The 15,333-nt window shown below is 38.6% G+C and overlaps 1 protein-coding gene across 1 annotated transcript in view; it reads left to right on the top strand.

The window, feature by feature from the left end:
- The window catches only part of pik3c2a (phosphatidylinositol-4-phosphate 3-kinase, catalytic subunit type 2 alpha), a 56,596-nt gene that overhangs the window by 13,980 nt on the left and 27,283 nt on the right, over positions 1-15,333 (top strand). Inside the window, exons 3-4 of the mRNA XM_084734266.1 lie at positions 5,963-6,060; positions 7,799-7,959. Coding sequence (XP_084590392.1) covers positions 5,963-6,060; positions 7,799-7,959 — 259 coding nt within the window. The remainder of the gene's footprint in view (positions 1-5,962; positions 6,061-7,798; positions 7,960-15,333) is intronic.

The raw sequence follows: 15,333 nt of genomic DNA, 5'->3' as shown, positions 1-15,333 counted from the left end.
GAGTGAGGAAGCAGGTAGAAACCAGATACTAATGCACATAAAAACTTTTGTAACAAGTTCTAACAAGGGAATAGGATGAATTATGCAGTTTTTCAGAGAAAAGCATAAAAGTGAGTGTCAAGATTGGTGAGAGTTTTGGGTTTGTAATTCACAGCAGATGACTGAAATGTCTCTTCCAATCACTTAATAGCAAACTGATCCAAGTGCTGATTTGACAGTCAGTGTGTTCCTCGAACTTGTTTTTTTTTTAAGCTAGGGATTTCAGTTTATCGCAGGAAGTGTGAGCTACTTAGCCATCAGTAACTTCCTGATCGAAAGAAGAAGTTGATTTGTGTTTTCTGAGCAGCTGGTTCCTCTGATGGTGATGTCTCCGAACAGAAGTGTTCAGAAAACGTTATACATGCATGCAGCCAAAAATGTTTTAGCTGACAGTTAAGAGGCTGCTGAGTATTCACAACCCATTAACATCAATCTTCCTCTCTTCAGTAAGTGCAGGGTCAGCATGACAGCATCACTGAGTGTTTCCCACACAAGGTTTTATTGTAAAATGAAGTCTGAAGCAACTGTAGTACATTTTGCTTATACTAAGTTGAGACTTGCAGTTCACTTTACAGTTACCTAATTATCATTGTTGCTGCACATCTAAAAACTTGTGGGCTGTTCATATATTGATAGTGAATAGTGAATATTTGTGAGCAGGTTTCCTGTGGATAGTCTGTAGTAATTTTCATTAGGCTGGCACAGAGACGAAAGCAGGTTTCTAATGTCTAGATGTGTACTGTAACTCAATACTGATGATGAGCTTGGAATTACCACCATCAAGCCTCTGCCACTACACTCAGTCACACCTTCCTGTGTGTGTCCCATGGGAGACATCATAAAGTTCTTCAAGTGCACCATCTGTTAAACCCAAGAGACAACACAACAGTAAACTTTTCTGCTCTTTTTTTAACATCAGACTTTGATCAGCAGTAAGCAGGAAAAGCCTTTGAGAGATGTAGGGTAGGCCTTGGTTCAGATAATGAAAGGCTTGAAGATACAAGCTTAATGAATTAGCTGAACTTGTTTAAGTATTTTCAAGTGAAGATTAGGGATGTAACAATATTTTCAATATCACAATATTGCCATTAAAAACATCTCAATGCCGTACCAGACTGTGACGATACCTATTGCAGTATTACATGATTAATTATTTAGTAGTCATTAATCATTAATTATTAATCACTGCTTTACAGTGTTTTAGAATTTTTTAATAATTCTGTATCTGAGAAATGCTTTTTGGGTCAGTGTGCATTATGTGATGATATTGGGGGGTATAATATCCATTGTGGGCTCTATGCCAAAATCGCCTTACACTGTAGTGATAAGCAGATGGAGGGTGAAAACTGTCCATATATAATACATATATATAGCTATATATAGCTATGATATAGCTGAAAAACCAATCATGGTAGTGAAGCTTCATATCAGTCAATATCAGTAATTATTGATCATGTAGGTTGGTACTGACAATTTGTTGTGTTGAAGCAGCTGATGTGATAAAATGTGTAATTATTACAATATTTTTGACCAAATACCTTGATATTGCAAAGTATTGTATGGATGACTGCTGGAATATTTACCTTTTTTTTTCTTTTTTCTTTTTTTTATAAATAATCACAAGTAATGTGGATATAATGACTGAGTGAGTAAAGGCAAAGTTCAGAAAATTACATCACTTTACTACATGCAGCCTTCAAAACCAGAAAAAGCGTCCTCCCTGCTGACTGCTTTGATGATCAGAAACAGAAACATCACGGATGTCGGGGTTGAGTTCGACCAAATAAAATAGGTTGGAGGTAAATAAAAAAGTACATAAGCATGTACTTGGTAGCAGTCATAATTTTCCATTTGTTTTGCACGTTACCACATTGATTAGTGTGAAACCATAGGCCAGCCCACATATCATGTCACCCGCATGCATGTGCATCCTCTTGCACGTGCACCAGAACAAACAAAATGGGAACCCACTCATGAGACCATTGCTCCATAGTGTTGCTAGTGGTCAGAAATTCTACAGGGTACACAGAGTCCTCTCACAATATCTCAAGACAATATGTTACATACATGAAAAGTAATTGTATAAAGATTAAAAAAAAAAAAAAAAGCTGAGAGAGAAGCTCAAACCCTGTTCTCTCCCCTCTGCATGCCTTGCAAATTGCTGCATGACATTGTTGGATGGTTGATTCTGGAAGGTTACAGAAATTTTTAGAGGCAGCCCCCCTAATTCTGATGTCAGGAAGGTGTAGGAGGAGGTGTTTCTGCTGAGCACTGGAGCATTATGACACTTTCATTCCCTGCCTCCAACACAAACTTTAGCTTTAGAACAGATTTCCTTAATGTTGTTTATCCACTGAAGAAAAAATATCATCATTCACTATGTCTAAAAAGTTGTGTAACAGTTCTCTTCAGTCAACTGTGAAGTTAAGTTATCCTAGAAAAATAGCATGAATAGTTTTACATCTGTGTCATTTTGCAGAAGCAAGAGTCACATGTTTTATAATTGATTATGTCTCACTCAGGAGCAGAATGTGGCCAACTAAGTGATGTAGGACACACCGCCTTTTTTTTTCAGAGTTGAATCTTTGCAATAGAGAAATTTGATAGGGACGGTTATGTCAGAGCTCTCAACAGGTTTGGAAAGTGTGGAAAAGTAACTTTTATTAATGCTGAAAAATACACCAAGGAAATCCATCATTCAGAAAGAAAGAAATTCACACCAGTGGTGAGTTTTAGATGTAAAAACCTATTATTAAAAAGCTATTATTATCAGTTATTCTTAGTTAAAGAGGGATTAATTACTAATGTTCAAAACTAGAAGTCTGAAATTTAGATAACTGGCTCAATTGTGAAGAATCACAAATTCTTCAGTTGACTTTTGTGGATTACAGTCATCTCGGTTTAGATTTCTGTCATTAACCTGCTCAAACTACTGGTCACAAACCACTGTGTACTTTTAACAACCCTGAAGATCTGCCATCATCAGTGTTGTAATCTTCCTTTATGTTGTACTGTGTGTTCCTGGTATTACAGTCAGTACTGTGACACATCATCACAGTAAAAGCAGGGAAAGGATGAAGGATTAGTCAACGTGTGAATCATATGAAGCCATTCCCATGACTTTAGACACCAGGAGCTCTCCGTCCGGGTCCAACAAAATCGATAGAGTGAAACAAAGACGGGCCTGTCCAACTGTACAGCCTGCTGAGTGTGTTTGTGTGTGTCTGTGTGTGTTGTAGTGTGACAGTCGGCTAACGCAGCCTCATTGGAGTATCTGCCCATGTTTGTTTTTGCTGAAGCAATCCTGACTCCAAACATAAACACAGCTAATATGCTCTGTTAGTCTCTTTTCTCACTGGCTTTCTAACATTTTCTCTCAGTCTCTCTATCAACCTTCTTTTCCTTCTCACTCTTTCACCCTCTGTCAGTTGTTTGTGTCTTTCTCTCTCCCTCCTCGTCTTCATTTCGCCTTATCCTTTTTATTGATTTTTCTGTTATTTTTTGCTCGTCTTCCATATAGCTGTATTGAACCACTAAAACATTTTGAAGGTTAGTCTGCAAAATAATGAAAATTGTGCAGACGGGAACCCAGTCTCCTCTCCCCCTTGCTGGGAGATACAGGTGGTTTGGTGTCAGGCTTGGCCTCCTTTCCAAGCTCCATGCTGACTTCGAGATTTCTATCTCCTGGTGTTAAGTCAGGTCAGTTTGCCGCTTTGAACAAGAGGTCTGTGCTCTTCGGGCTGCACAGTTACGGTCTAAATGATATCTCGGATTAACCAGCTGGATGTTTTGATCTTGGTAATTAGGGTTGGCATTCTTATTTTTCATTTTAAGATTATTTTTTGTGGCGTTTTGCCTTTAATGGATAATGACAGTCGACAGGAAACAAAGGGAATAGAGTAAGGGGTTTGGTGTACAACAAAGACCCGTGGCTAGAATTGAACCTGAGACATTATGATTATATGGTATATGTCTCAACCTCTCGACCACCAGGTCACCTCAGCGTTGGTTTATGAGACGCAGGTTTATTTGACTTCATTTTGTGCCGAGACAGTTCAATTAATCAACCAACAGAATAGTAATAGATCTCACTCAATAGTAAATCATTGGTGCTAATTGGGTTGTGGGAAGGTTGCAATTGGCCCTTTACACATTTTCTGATATTTAATACACCAAACAATTAATTGATTAATTAAGAAAATAAGGGCCAGAATAATCCACAATGAATATTTTTATGAATTGCAGTAGGGTTGGACAATATATCAACATTATATCAAAATTACAACATGAGACTTGAAATTTTCTTAGATAAGACTAAACCTATGCCACATTATGTTATGATATCCAAAATCTAAGTGATATAATTTCTCTAAGTGATATGTGATATTTGCCTTTACCCCCTTAGTCATTATATCAGCATTACTGATATTAATTTATCTAAAATTCATTCAGTCATTGTGTTGTGATTGTATGTGAAAGCGCCAGTAGTCATCCCTACAATATTAATTGTGGTATTTAATTTTGTCCATATTGCCCAGCCCGAAGCTACATCAATGCATTATATTCTATAAGGTCATCATATGTATGCACTTAGAGCTTATGCTAAGTTATTTTTGAGAAAATGTGTATATATATTGTATATCAAATCTTGTGTCTTTTAACATTAATCCATATGTTATTTGAATGTTAGTTTAAAATTCAGAACATGAAATCATTTGAATCAAATGGCAAAGGTTTGATTCCAAAATAAACAAATGTGAGGACAAAAAAACATCTACAAATTGCACTGGGTCCTTCACACAGTGGATGATCATGGGTTATGTGTATAAAACCGTCAAAATTTATTATAAGAGCAACTCTTGACAGTGTTAGTGAAATTGCCTGCCATTAAAAAAAAAAAAAGATATTCCGAAGCAAGTTTTTATTTTTTGTTTTGGTGAAAGGGGACTATAGAAGTAAAGCTGACCTGACACTTGTGGCAAAGCAACCTTTAGGAAGTTTTTCTAGTTGTCCTTTTTCATTGTCATTGCACATGAAGTCAGCACTACGCCCCCTGGGCTCATCAAAAAACTCTGGGTTCAAAATCTCCCAGAAGTCTCTGAGGGGAGGAATAAGATATTATTATGACATTCCAAACATTTCCTTTTCCCTCTCTCCCTTTTTTTCCCTTCCTCTCTTGCCTGGTCTTCAAACCTCTCTCCCCCTCATTGGGGGTGACGTCAGAGTCACAGATTTCCAAGCCATGACAGAGCACTTTTGCAGACTGAGCCTGATGCAGGAAGGGGCGGGACCCTTTCACTTCTCATTTCCTGTGCCACGGGAAGTGCATTCCTCAGGCACTGGCAGCAAGACAACAGTGAAAAGCAGAATGCAACTGCAAGTTCCCGGCAATAGGCCAGCCTACAGGAAAAGGAGCTATGTTGGGATCCTTGTGTGTGTGTATGAGAGACAGATTTACAACTCTTCCAGAGATCTTAAAAAGTTTGAGTACAACAGAGCTTGGAGAGAGAGGAGAGTTTGTTATTGTGTGTGCTAGAGAAACTGTTTTAATCACAGTTTCTGTATAAAGAAACTAAGCCTTAATTAAATGTTAACCTAATGCCTTTTCACAATTTAAGAGACAAATGCATAAAGAGCTGGAGACCTCTGTGTGTGTTTCTGCCCTTGCTGGCACGTTTATTCACCAAGATTCATAGGTGTTTTTAATGAAACTGCCCCTTCAATGATCCTCAAACACAAATCACCATAAAGGCTTGAAGCTTCACTGTCCACAATCAGTCCTTTTACACTGATATTAGGAGTTTGTATGCTGCGCTGTGTCTCCATCTGGCCTGCTTCTCTTTGAAGTGTGTAACTGTGTTAGTCATATGTATTTTTCTCTTTGCCTGACTCTGTTTGTATTTTTTTGTGTTTCTGACTTTAGGACAAAGGAAAAGGAAAAGGTTTGGTGAAGAATGCCGCCCTGGAAGAACAGGACGCTCAAAACCTGGAAGTTGTCGCCTTCTGTGAAGACATAGCAACGTAAGATCCTTCCTGTTGTTATGCAAATAAAGCCACCTTTATAAAACTGGCTTTCAACTATCTGACAAACTCGCATTGAGCAAGCTGCTCTCCTACACATGCCAACGTGTGTCACCTATAGGAAAAGATAATGACAGACAATTTAAATGGTTAGATGGTTATATTGCCACCTACAGGCAAGGACAGTTATAGCCATAACTGTGACACTTGTGCCACCTACAGGCAATGAATATTAAAGTTGTCACCACAAGCACTCTTCATGTGAAAAAAGGTATTGAATCAAGTACTCCATTGGTATTGGTATCACTTTAAGAGTGTTGGTACTCTTACTCTGATTGGCTAATACTATTGCCTTCGTTTTTTAGGTTCGCTAGGGTTAGGCATGAGGAGTGCGACTGATTAGGTTACACCGTCCTAACTGGATGTGAGTGACCAACTGTGGCATTTTATCACATAATATCAGAAGCTCCCTGTCTGAATCCGTTACACTTTTGCATTTCTGTTATGTAATCAAGCCACGTACCTGTCAGTTGTGTACTTTAGATCAGACTGGAGACGTAACCACTCGAGTTAAAGATGGGTGAGAACTTGCTATCTTCCTACATTTGTACTTTTAACAAAGAAAACACACATTTTATATTGTCTTATTCAGACAGTTCTTTCCTGGAAATTATATACAATAGAGCCAACAGCAAGTATGTAGCAATGGCCAGTTACCTTGATAAATTAGCTCCCTGACTGTCTAACCAGTTGCCACCTTACTGAAGTTTCTGTAGATAAATAGGAGAGTATTTTATAGATGAAAAATCCTGCAGAAAAAAGACAGCCATGCTCTTGGCACTCTGAGACTGTGCTTTGAAACATTGTTTTGGGAATTTTACATTAGAAGTCACAGCTTGGATCTGCCCATAGCTGAAGTCATTAGGATTCACCCTCTGTGGATCATAAATGAATGATTTGACGGTAATCTATTTAGTAGTCTGAATCAACGTGGCGGACCAACATTGCCATCCCTAGAGCCATGCCTCTGGTGTGGGTAAAAATAGCTTTTGCTTCCTCATTTTTCTGTGAGTGTACACACATACTTACACATTTTCATGCATATATACACATAATTACATGTTTTTCATCTATCTTTGCTTCCTGAGCCTGTACTGAGTTTCTCACTGCAGTAGTTAGTTTGGGTGGAGTGATGATGAAGCTGTGTTCAGGGAATCCACTTTCATTATGATAACAGAGTCAACGCCCACTGTCTGTCCAGCAACTTCACTGCCTGCTTGTTGGTCAACACTCACTCTACATAGTTTTCAATTAAAACGAACTTAACCTCTCATAACCGTGAAAATGGAAAAAATGGAAAAAATAATATCATAGTATTTATCTTTTACCTGCCCAACTACCCAAGTCAAAATTACAGGCAGAGTGATGACTTACTGATTGTGCAGGGAGGTTATTTTAACCTTGGAGTAGAAATGCTAAATTTCAAATGATTTTATATAACCTTATCGGTGTGCAGAAAAATACTACTATTATCCAGATTTTGTTTTTCCTCCTCTCTTTCTCCCCTCCATCTAGTTTTTCTGTTGTACTGCTCATGATGCCTCCACTAGCCTCATCCAAGCAATCTGATCCATATGCCAGGCTGGCTCTGGCTGCCCCTGATTTGTTTTCACTGGCCAAGTAGACCAAAATACGGGGGAAAAAAGTGTTGACTCTGCTCTTTTTTTTCCCCCACCAGCCTGCGTTCCCAATTCCCTCATGGCGACATGTCCACCAACCCCGGCTACGTCCTCAGCCCTGTCATTACCCAGAGAGACGGAGGAGGTGACAACAGCTGCTCTGTCAAGGTTTCTATTGAAATCTCAGAATCTCAGCAGCCTGTAACCTTCACCTGTGATGGTAAGCATCCACTGACAGAAATGTGTATCATATGAACCATCTTTGAATCCGTTTTTACCATGAAGAAAGAAAAGAGCACATGGCAGATTTTACACTAGAACATACTGATGAAAATTGCGAATGATGGTGTTTGAATTTTAATTAGGGAAAATGATTTTAGCAGTCTTCATCCTCTGTGTTTTAGTGATGTTGAACTGTGTTCTTTTTGTTGAGCATAAACATTTAATTCCAAGAATGGCCCTGTGTTAAGAATTGTAGAAAATCCACAATACAGATGGTACACTATCGCCTTTAAGTCAGCCAAAAGTGAAACCTTGTACCCTCTTTGCCTTTAAGAGTGAGCAGCTCAGATTGCAGATATGAGAGCTCTGAAGGAGGAAACGACATTCACAGCTGCCAAACTCCTTACCCCCCCTCTTTTTTTCTTTTCCTTTTCATTTTTTCTGTCGTGGGAAGTACACTTCGTTCCTTTTCCGCACAAATAAAGGTTTGTCCCTTCGCCCTGAAGTAGCCATGTTGGGAAAAGGGACTGGAGTCGAGTATTTTTATTTTTTTTCAAGGGCCCACTAAGATTTTTGGTTTCTTTCCCTGCCTGTTTGGGGAGCTGTTGTTGGCTAACCTCTCGTTATACACACACACACAAAACTACAACCACTGTGATTGACATGTCTTTTGGGATCTGAAGCCAAGCACACTGGGGGCTGTCAGCCAATCCAGTGGGCTTTTTTGTCAGACATATTATCCCAACTGTGTGACCAAGTTCACCACCGTCTATGTGGGTCCATGAGGATCAGCATTAGGCCACTGTTTGTGTGTGTCGATGTGTTTGGTAGTATGTCTGCTGAGCTGCCTCTGTAAGGGTTGTTATATTGTCTTATTTTTAGTTGACCAGCATTAATTTTTACAGCAAAATTTTGATTTAGTTTTAGTCCTAATCTTTTGGATAAAATGCCATTTAGTTAAAGCCATCTGAATTGTTTTCATTTTAGTCTAGTTTTAGTTGGCTAAATATGATAAGGTATTAGTGAACTAAATCTACACTAGATTTTTTTGTCAACTAAAATCTAAAAGGTTTAATTAATGTGTAATCCATTATTTAAACATTTCTCTAGAATTACCATACTCTTAGACTTCCCAGAGAGATTGGTTCTAACCAGCTGTGTGCATCTAACTTCCCTGCCACACAAAGAGATTTAATCTTTTCCCTGTCTGTATCTCCTGAACATTTTTGTCTTGTTTTCAATAGATTTCATCATAGTTTTTGTCATCATAAATTAATGTTTATTTAGTTATTGTCTCGTTTTTGTCAGTGAAAAATGCTGAAAATTACTAGTCAACACTGTATCTAACAACCCCACTGAATTATTTCTTGTATGACAGCCAACCCATATATTTATACATAGTTGAGTCCTCCCCACTCTCTAGTGTGTGTATGTAACAGCTGTCCTACTGACCCAGACATGACTCTTTGTAGCCCAGTTCAACGGCAACAACCTATAGGAAGTAGATTTACTGCTTTCCTCGTTCTTCGCCTAATTGTACTTTTCTAGATTCCTGCGTTGACTCCTCATCTTCCTGCTTCTGCTAAGTTCACCTCCTTTACTCCCTCTACCTAGGTCACTTCCTAGATAACGCTTCCTTCTTTCCTAGTATGATGTCTAGTTCGTTGTTTCCTGGTTGACTTCCCATGTTGTCAGCAGCGTGTTGACCCACATTGTTGGTGTTTGGATTCCTCTGGTTGGACACTGCTGGAATCCGCTCTCCGGAACAATAGGCCTCAGTTCTGCTCGAAGCTCGGACAGAAGGCTAGAGAGAGATAGAGGGCAGGAAGGGCACTTTTGCACCCTGCTACTTTTCTCATTCTCCATTTCTTTCTGACACTTTTCTGTTGCATTTCTGGTTCCATTTTACTTTTGCTCACTTTACCTCCTGTTTTTCTTTTTTTTTCTCAATTTGTCTCCCCTCCCTTCTCTTGCATGACAGTATTTTCCTCCACCCTTGTTTCTGTGCAGCATCTCTTCATCCCTCCTTCTCTTCTCCTCCTCTCTGTCTTCCTCTGTTGTCCTCCTAAATCTCTTAGTCCTGTCATCACCTCAGAGACATGAGGCATCAGACATCAGTAATGTATCACCCTGCTCTCTGTCCTCATCTGTCCTGTCCTCATCAGTTTTCCTCACTTGCCTTGCTCTGCTGTCTTCTTCTGTCCTTTCTTTCTGGCTTTTTTCTGTCACACATTGTCCCTCTATCTTCTTTAATTTACTCCTCTTAAGTTCACCACATTCCTTTACCCCCTTTTTCTGACTTTCATCTGCAGTGGAGATTTTGCAGCTTTTACTCAATGTTGCAAAAGGTCATTACATTTATTTGTGGAAGATTGTCTTATGTAATTATGCTGAAAGTAACAATGAAAAGCATACTTGAGTAAAGAATTATTTAGTTTTACAAGACTTTTCCTAATGAATAGTTGAAATATATTGCCCAACATTTCAAAAGGGAGATTTGGATGTTCTGAAATTTATTGTTGTTAATACTAGTGTCATTCTGTTGTAGCTTTTAGCCTTTTTCTAGCAGGCAGAAAGAAAGACAATCGATTCTTCCAGGGCTTGGCTGTGAACTGCTTGGCTTCTGGGGATTCCTAACATACTGTGGTTGAAGAGGAGACATGGAAGGAGTGAGAGAGGGTAAAAGCAATGCATAGAAAGCAATACTAGAAAGAGAAAGAAGGCAGAGAGAGATGGAGGAAGGGAGAGGAAGAGCAGAAAGAAATGCAAAGGGAGAAGAAAATGGAACAAGAGAAAAAGCATGACTTTATAAAGAGAGATTGAAAATAAAGCATCTTTACGAAGAGAGTAAGTGCTAAAGTTTACAAAGAAAAAAGACAAATTAGAACATTTGTATAAAATAGACGGAGGGAGAATGACTGAGGGAAGAAATGCAGAGATTTGGGTCTCAGGTTACTGTCTGCGGCTGAGAGTGTGTTTGAGAGGTGGGAACATCATCATGTTTCTCCTTTCAGACTTAAAGACAAGAGCCTCAGCGACTCCCAGAACGTTTTCATTCTCAAAGCACAAAATGTAGGCAACATTTTGTGACATGTACATTTATTCTGTCTATATTCTATTTTTTAGTACATTAATAAACGTTAATATATACAAACAATTCAGATGTGTTCTGTTAATGGTATTCTGAAGAAGTTCAGAGAAAAGACACAAGACACAATCATCATGGATTTAAACAAACAAAAAAAAACAATATGGGTTACATAGATTTTGTAAGTGTGAAACGAGAAAAGAAAACTAAATATTACATACAGTAATTTTCGTCACTGTTGCTGTATGTATGTTGTGTGGATTAGGATTAGGGTTAGGTTGAGTTTTGTTACTTTTTTGTCCCTGAGCTGTAGTCACAATATAGTCATAGAATTCAAATAAAAACTCAGGAGGTTGGGGATATTATTTTCCATCCTCCTCTTGTGTATGTGGAATTAGCTCTTCAGGATCAACAAGTCTGCAATAAAATCAGCTCTATAATCATCATTTCCAAAACATTTAGTGACATTTCTGCACTCAAACTTCATATTATGGTTACTTTTGTAAAATATCTGATCCTTGCAAAATCAGATCAAGAGTAGATACAATGATAAAATGTCAAAGATTCAGGTGTGTCATTGCAAAATTTGTGTGTTAAAAAAAAAAAAAATGGTAATAACTATATCCTCTGCCAGTCAGTACCTGTAAAATGTTGTCCCAGAATGCTTTTCCTTTAGGAGTAATTTTCCTTCTTTTATAAAATGCATTATACATATGTTTATTGTTGCATTTAGAATTCATGTCAATACCATTTATTCTCAGATGTGTTGCAATATACTGACAGGTCTCTCCAAAATGATAATGGGTGTAAATTTAAGTAAGATTTTAAACAACTTTAACAGCCTTTTAAAATCTGCACCTTTTAATTAATGATGCATCTTGTTTGTCTCAAGATGTCCCCAAGTTGTTTGTCAAGGACAACATGCTGATTTGTTTGTGTTCATGTAGTGAGACATGAAGGAGACTTTAACTGTAGGTGAGAGTTCAACAGAGTGAGAATGTTGAACTGAAAAAGATTAAACTCATGAGATAAGCTCTTAGCATCCTGGATTCACTGAAGCTATCACAGCATGATGTTATCATAAATTTCCATTTTTTGCTCTGCTGTTATGCTATAACATTGTACTTTTGCTCCTAACTTTTGTTTTTAATTTGCCCTCATGTTCCCTTTTGTCCCTGAATCTGTGTCTGACAGTTGGACTTGTTACAGAAGCAGCAATCTCCCTCTTTCCTCTGAGTCATGCAGGAATTAGATCATTCCTCGTTTACATCTGAAATATATTGGGTCCTGTGGATTTAACAAGTGCTGAGTGACTTCTGGCTTTATTCCGCCCTCTCACCAGCCCATCAATTCTTGATCCTACATGACAATGATTGGAGCTGAAGCCTGCATCATAGGTTACTTATTACACCAGTTATTTATTAAAAGGGACTGTTCACCCCAAAATTAAAATAGCATATTTTTCCTCTGACCTGTTCAGAAGGAAGCTTGTATCTACACATGAGCGACAGGCTCATGCTCATAACAGTGCGTGATGTAAACATTAATTGCGTCCCTGCTCAGCTAAGCTAACATTATCACCCCTGAGCTTGCTAGCGTAGTGAATAGGTTGGCAAGTGTAGTTCTGTAGAAAGAAAATGGTTCCAGCATAAAACTGTTCACATCAAGGTCTGTGCATTATCTTGAGTAAGCAAGTCATGAATTCTGGAAAGAGACATTGATGTTGAGCTTTTCAAATGTTCTTCTTTTTTTTTTTTTTTTGCCGCTTTAAGCAGCCAAGTGTCATCTAGTTCTATTGTATTTGAGCAAAGACAGACATGGATATATGGCACCACAGCTAAGAGGAGAAATATGCATTTTTTATTTTGGGCGAACTGTCCCTTAAACGTCACACTTTACTCCTTAGTTCTTAGGCTTGTGTGTGTATTTATGTCAAATAGACCACCAATATTTTTGCATGTGACCCAGCCAATACCATTCCCCAACCACGTGTGAAATGGTTACCAGCATGCGACGCAGGAATTTTCTCCTCTTTTAACTGGTGCCTTCAAAAATGCCCTGCTGGGAATTCCCTCACCACCTCAGAGCGCTCACAAAATGAGGTGTGGTCTGTCTAATTGCTCTGTTAGAAAACACTGCAACACATGTATAACCTCGGCGACCACCAACACAACCACACAAGCGTACGGGGCCATGAAGCTAAAGCTACCAGTGTAAGCAGTAAGAAAAGACGCACCATTCCTCTGAAGGGTGGAGGACTGTTATTGCTGGAGCCAGGGGTGGTCTCCCTCCTTGTGAGTCTGTTAGCCTCTATTAAGTAACCTGAGTGTGTGTCCAAAGCTGAGATGGCCCTCTGTATGAAGTGTCTGTATCTGTCTTTGTATCTGTCTGCCCATGTTTATGTGTTGGCAAGGCTGAGACTGTGCTAACACCTCTGTAGAAGTAGCTAAACAGTGGAATAATCTGCTGTGTATCAGGTTACGCTCTCCACCCAGTCTTCCTCTGGCCGGACACATCAGATATTGGAGTGTACACAAACACCTCGAGCTGTCCCAAAATCCCTCACGTAATATCTTTCCCCAACACACCGCTGTGAGTCCTTTGATTCGAGAACAGGTTTGGTTTTAATTGAAGCCTGAGCCGTCCAAAACATGGCAGGATGGTGTGCGGTTAGAGAAATTCTGATAACTGTAAGGTTCAGGGTTCAGTTCCCACAGCAGAAAATCTGTTTCTAGGACAGTTTTTTTCAATTGCTAACAAAAATTGTCAAAACTCTTCACACAGTCAGTGAAAGTGAAGTCTATGTGGACCAAAGTGTGAATCATTTTTCATAGCTTTCACACAAAATGCTTTCAATGACCAAAATCTGCGAACTCACTTCCCATTCATACTCCACCACCTGCAAAACACTAAATATGAGCAGCACATTTTTTGTTTTTCAAAACTGTTGAAACACATTCAAAACAGAATAATTTCTACAGTAACCATGTTGAAATATATAGAAAATCTGAGCAGAATATCTACCATAAAATAAAATAATAATCATTCCAAACACAGCTGATTGGAAATTCACCTGACAGTCTACCCACGTGTCCTGTTTTTATGCCTCCGCATTGACGACAGCCATGGAGGCATTATGTTTTTGGGTTGTCTGTCTGTCCGTCTGTTCATTAGTCCCAATCTTGTGAACACAACATCTCAAGAATGCCTTGATGGAATTTCTTCAAACTTGGTACAAATGACCAGTTGGACTCAAAAGATGAACTGATTGGATTTTGCTGGTCAAAGGTCAAAGTTCAAGGTCACTATGCCATCATGTCTGTCCCATTCTTGTGAATGCGATATTTCAAGAATGCTTTGAGAAATTTTCTTCAGATTTGGCACAAACGTCCACTAAGACTAAATGCTAAATTGATTAGAGTTTGGAGGGTCAAAGGTCAACTTCTCGTTGACCTCCTACCTTTAATTACATTCATTCAAAGTCTTAGCTAAATGTGTTATCTGAGTCTGCACAGACATGCATGTAAATTGCAACTTGACTGGTTTGCAGTGGCACACAACCGCAAGGCAGTAATTCTAGTTAGACTTGTTACCTAACAGACAAAAGAAGACAGTACACAGTACTGTAGAGTATGAGTGATTATACTGTACACGTTAATGATGTTTCTCTCTTTTTTTTTTTTTTTAGGTATTTCTGTTTAAACTTTTTATTTTTCACAAGTAAATTTCTCTATGCAGATATTCAAACTTCAAAGATGATAGTTCATCATTGACAACTATATAGTATAATAAGTTTTGGTTAGTGTATTATGTATTATATAATTTATTATGTATTATTCTGAGTGAGAAATGTTGTGTTTTGGTCAAACAAGTTAATTTTGAGACTTGTATGAAGTGTTTTGGTGGTTTGAGTGAGTTTTGGGGGTGGGATTAACTGTTTGGCGAAGATACATGTTGATAATGTAGACTGTATGAAGAGTTTTAAGTATCTGGCTTCAGTATAGACTGATGCATGATAGGAATTGGAAAAAACTGTAACAGGCCAAAAGCATCCTGCATTTGGCCTAGCATCCTGTAACTGTGATATAATCTTGTTGTTTTAAAATCCTTTTACCTCATTCTCATCACGTCCTCTCTCTTTTTGGTCTCTCATCATTCCCTTTTCTTCCATCTCTTTATCCTCTTTTTGCGCCAACCACCAACTGATCCCTCCCTTCTTTCTGGCTTCTCCATTTCACTGCCCCTCCCTCACATCGGTCTCTTGTGGTTCCCCTTTTTCCATCA

Source organism: Lutjanus erythropterus, chromosome 13 (assembly GCF_056507025.1).
Source record: "Lutjanus erythropterus isolate fLutEry1 chromosome 13, fLutEry1.hap2, whole genome shotgun sequence".
Taxonomy (NCBI): domain Eukaryota; kingdom Metazoa; phylum Chordata; class Actinopteri; order Lutjaniformes; family Lutjanidae; genus Lutjanus; species Lutjanus erythropterus.
This window is presented reverse-complemented; position numbering and strand designations above follow the sequence as displayed.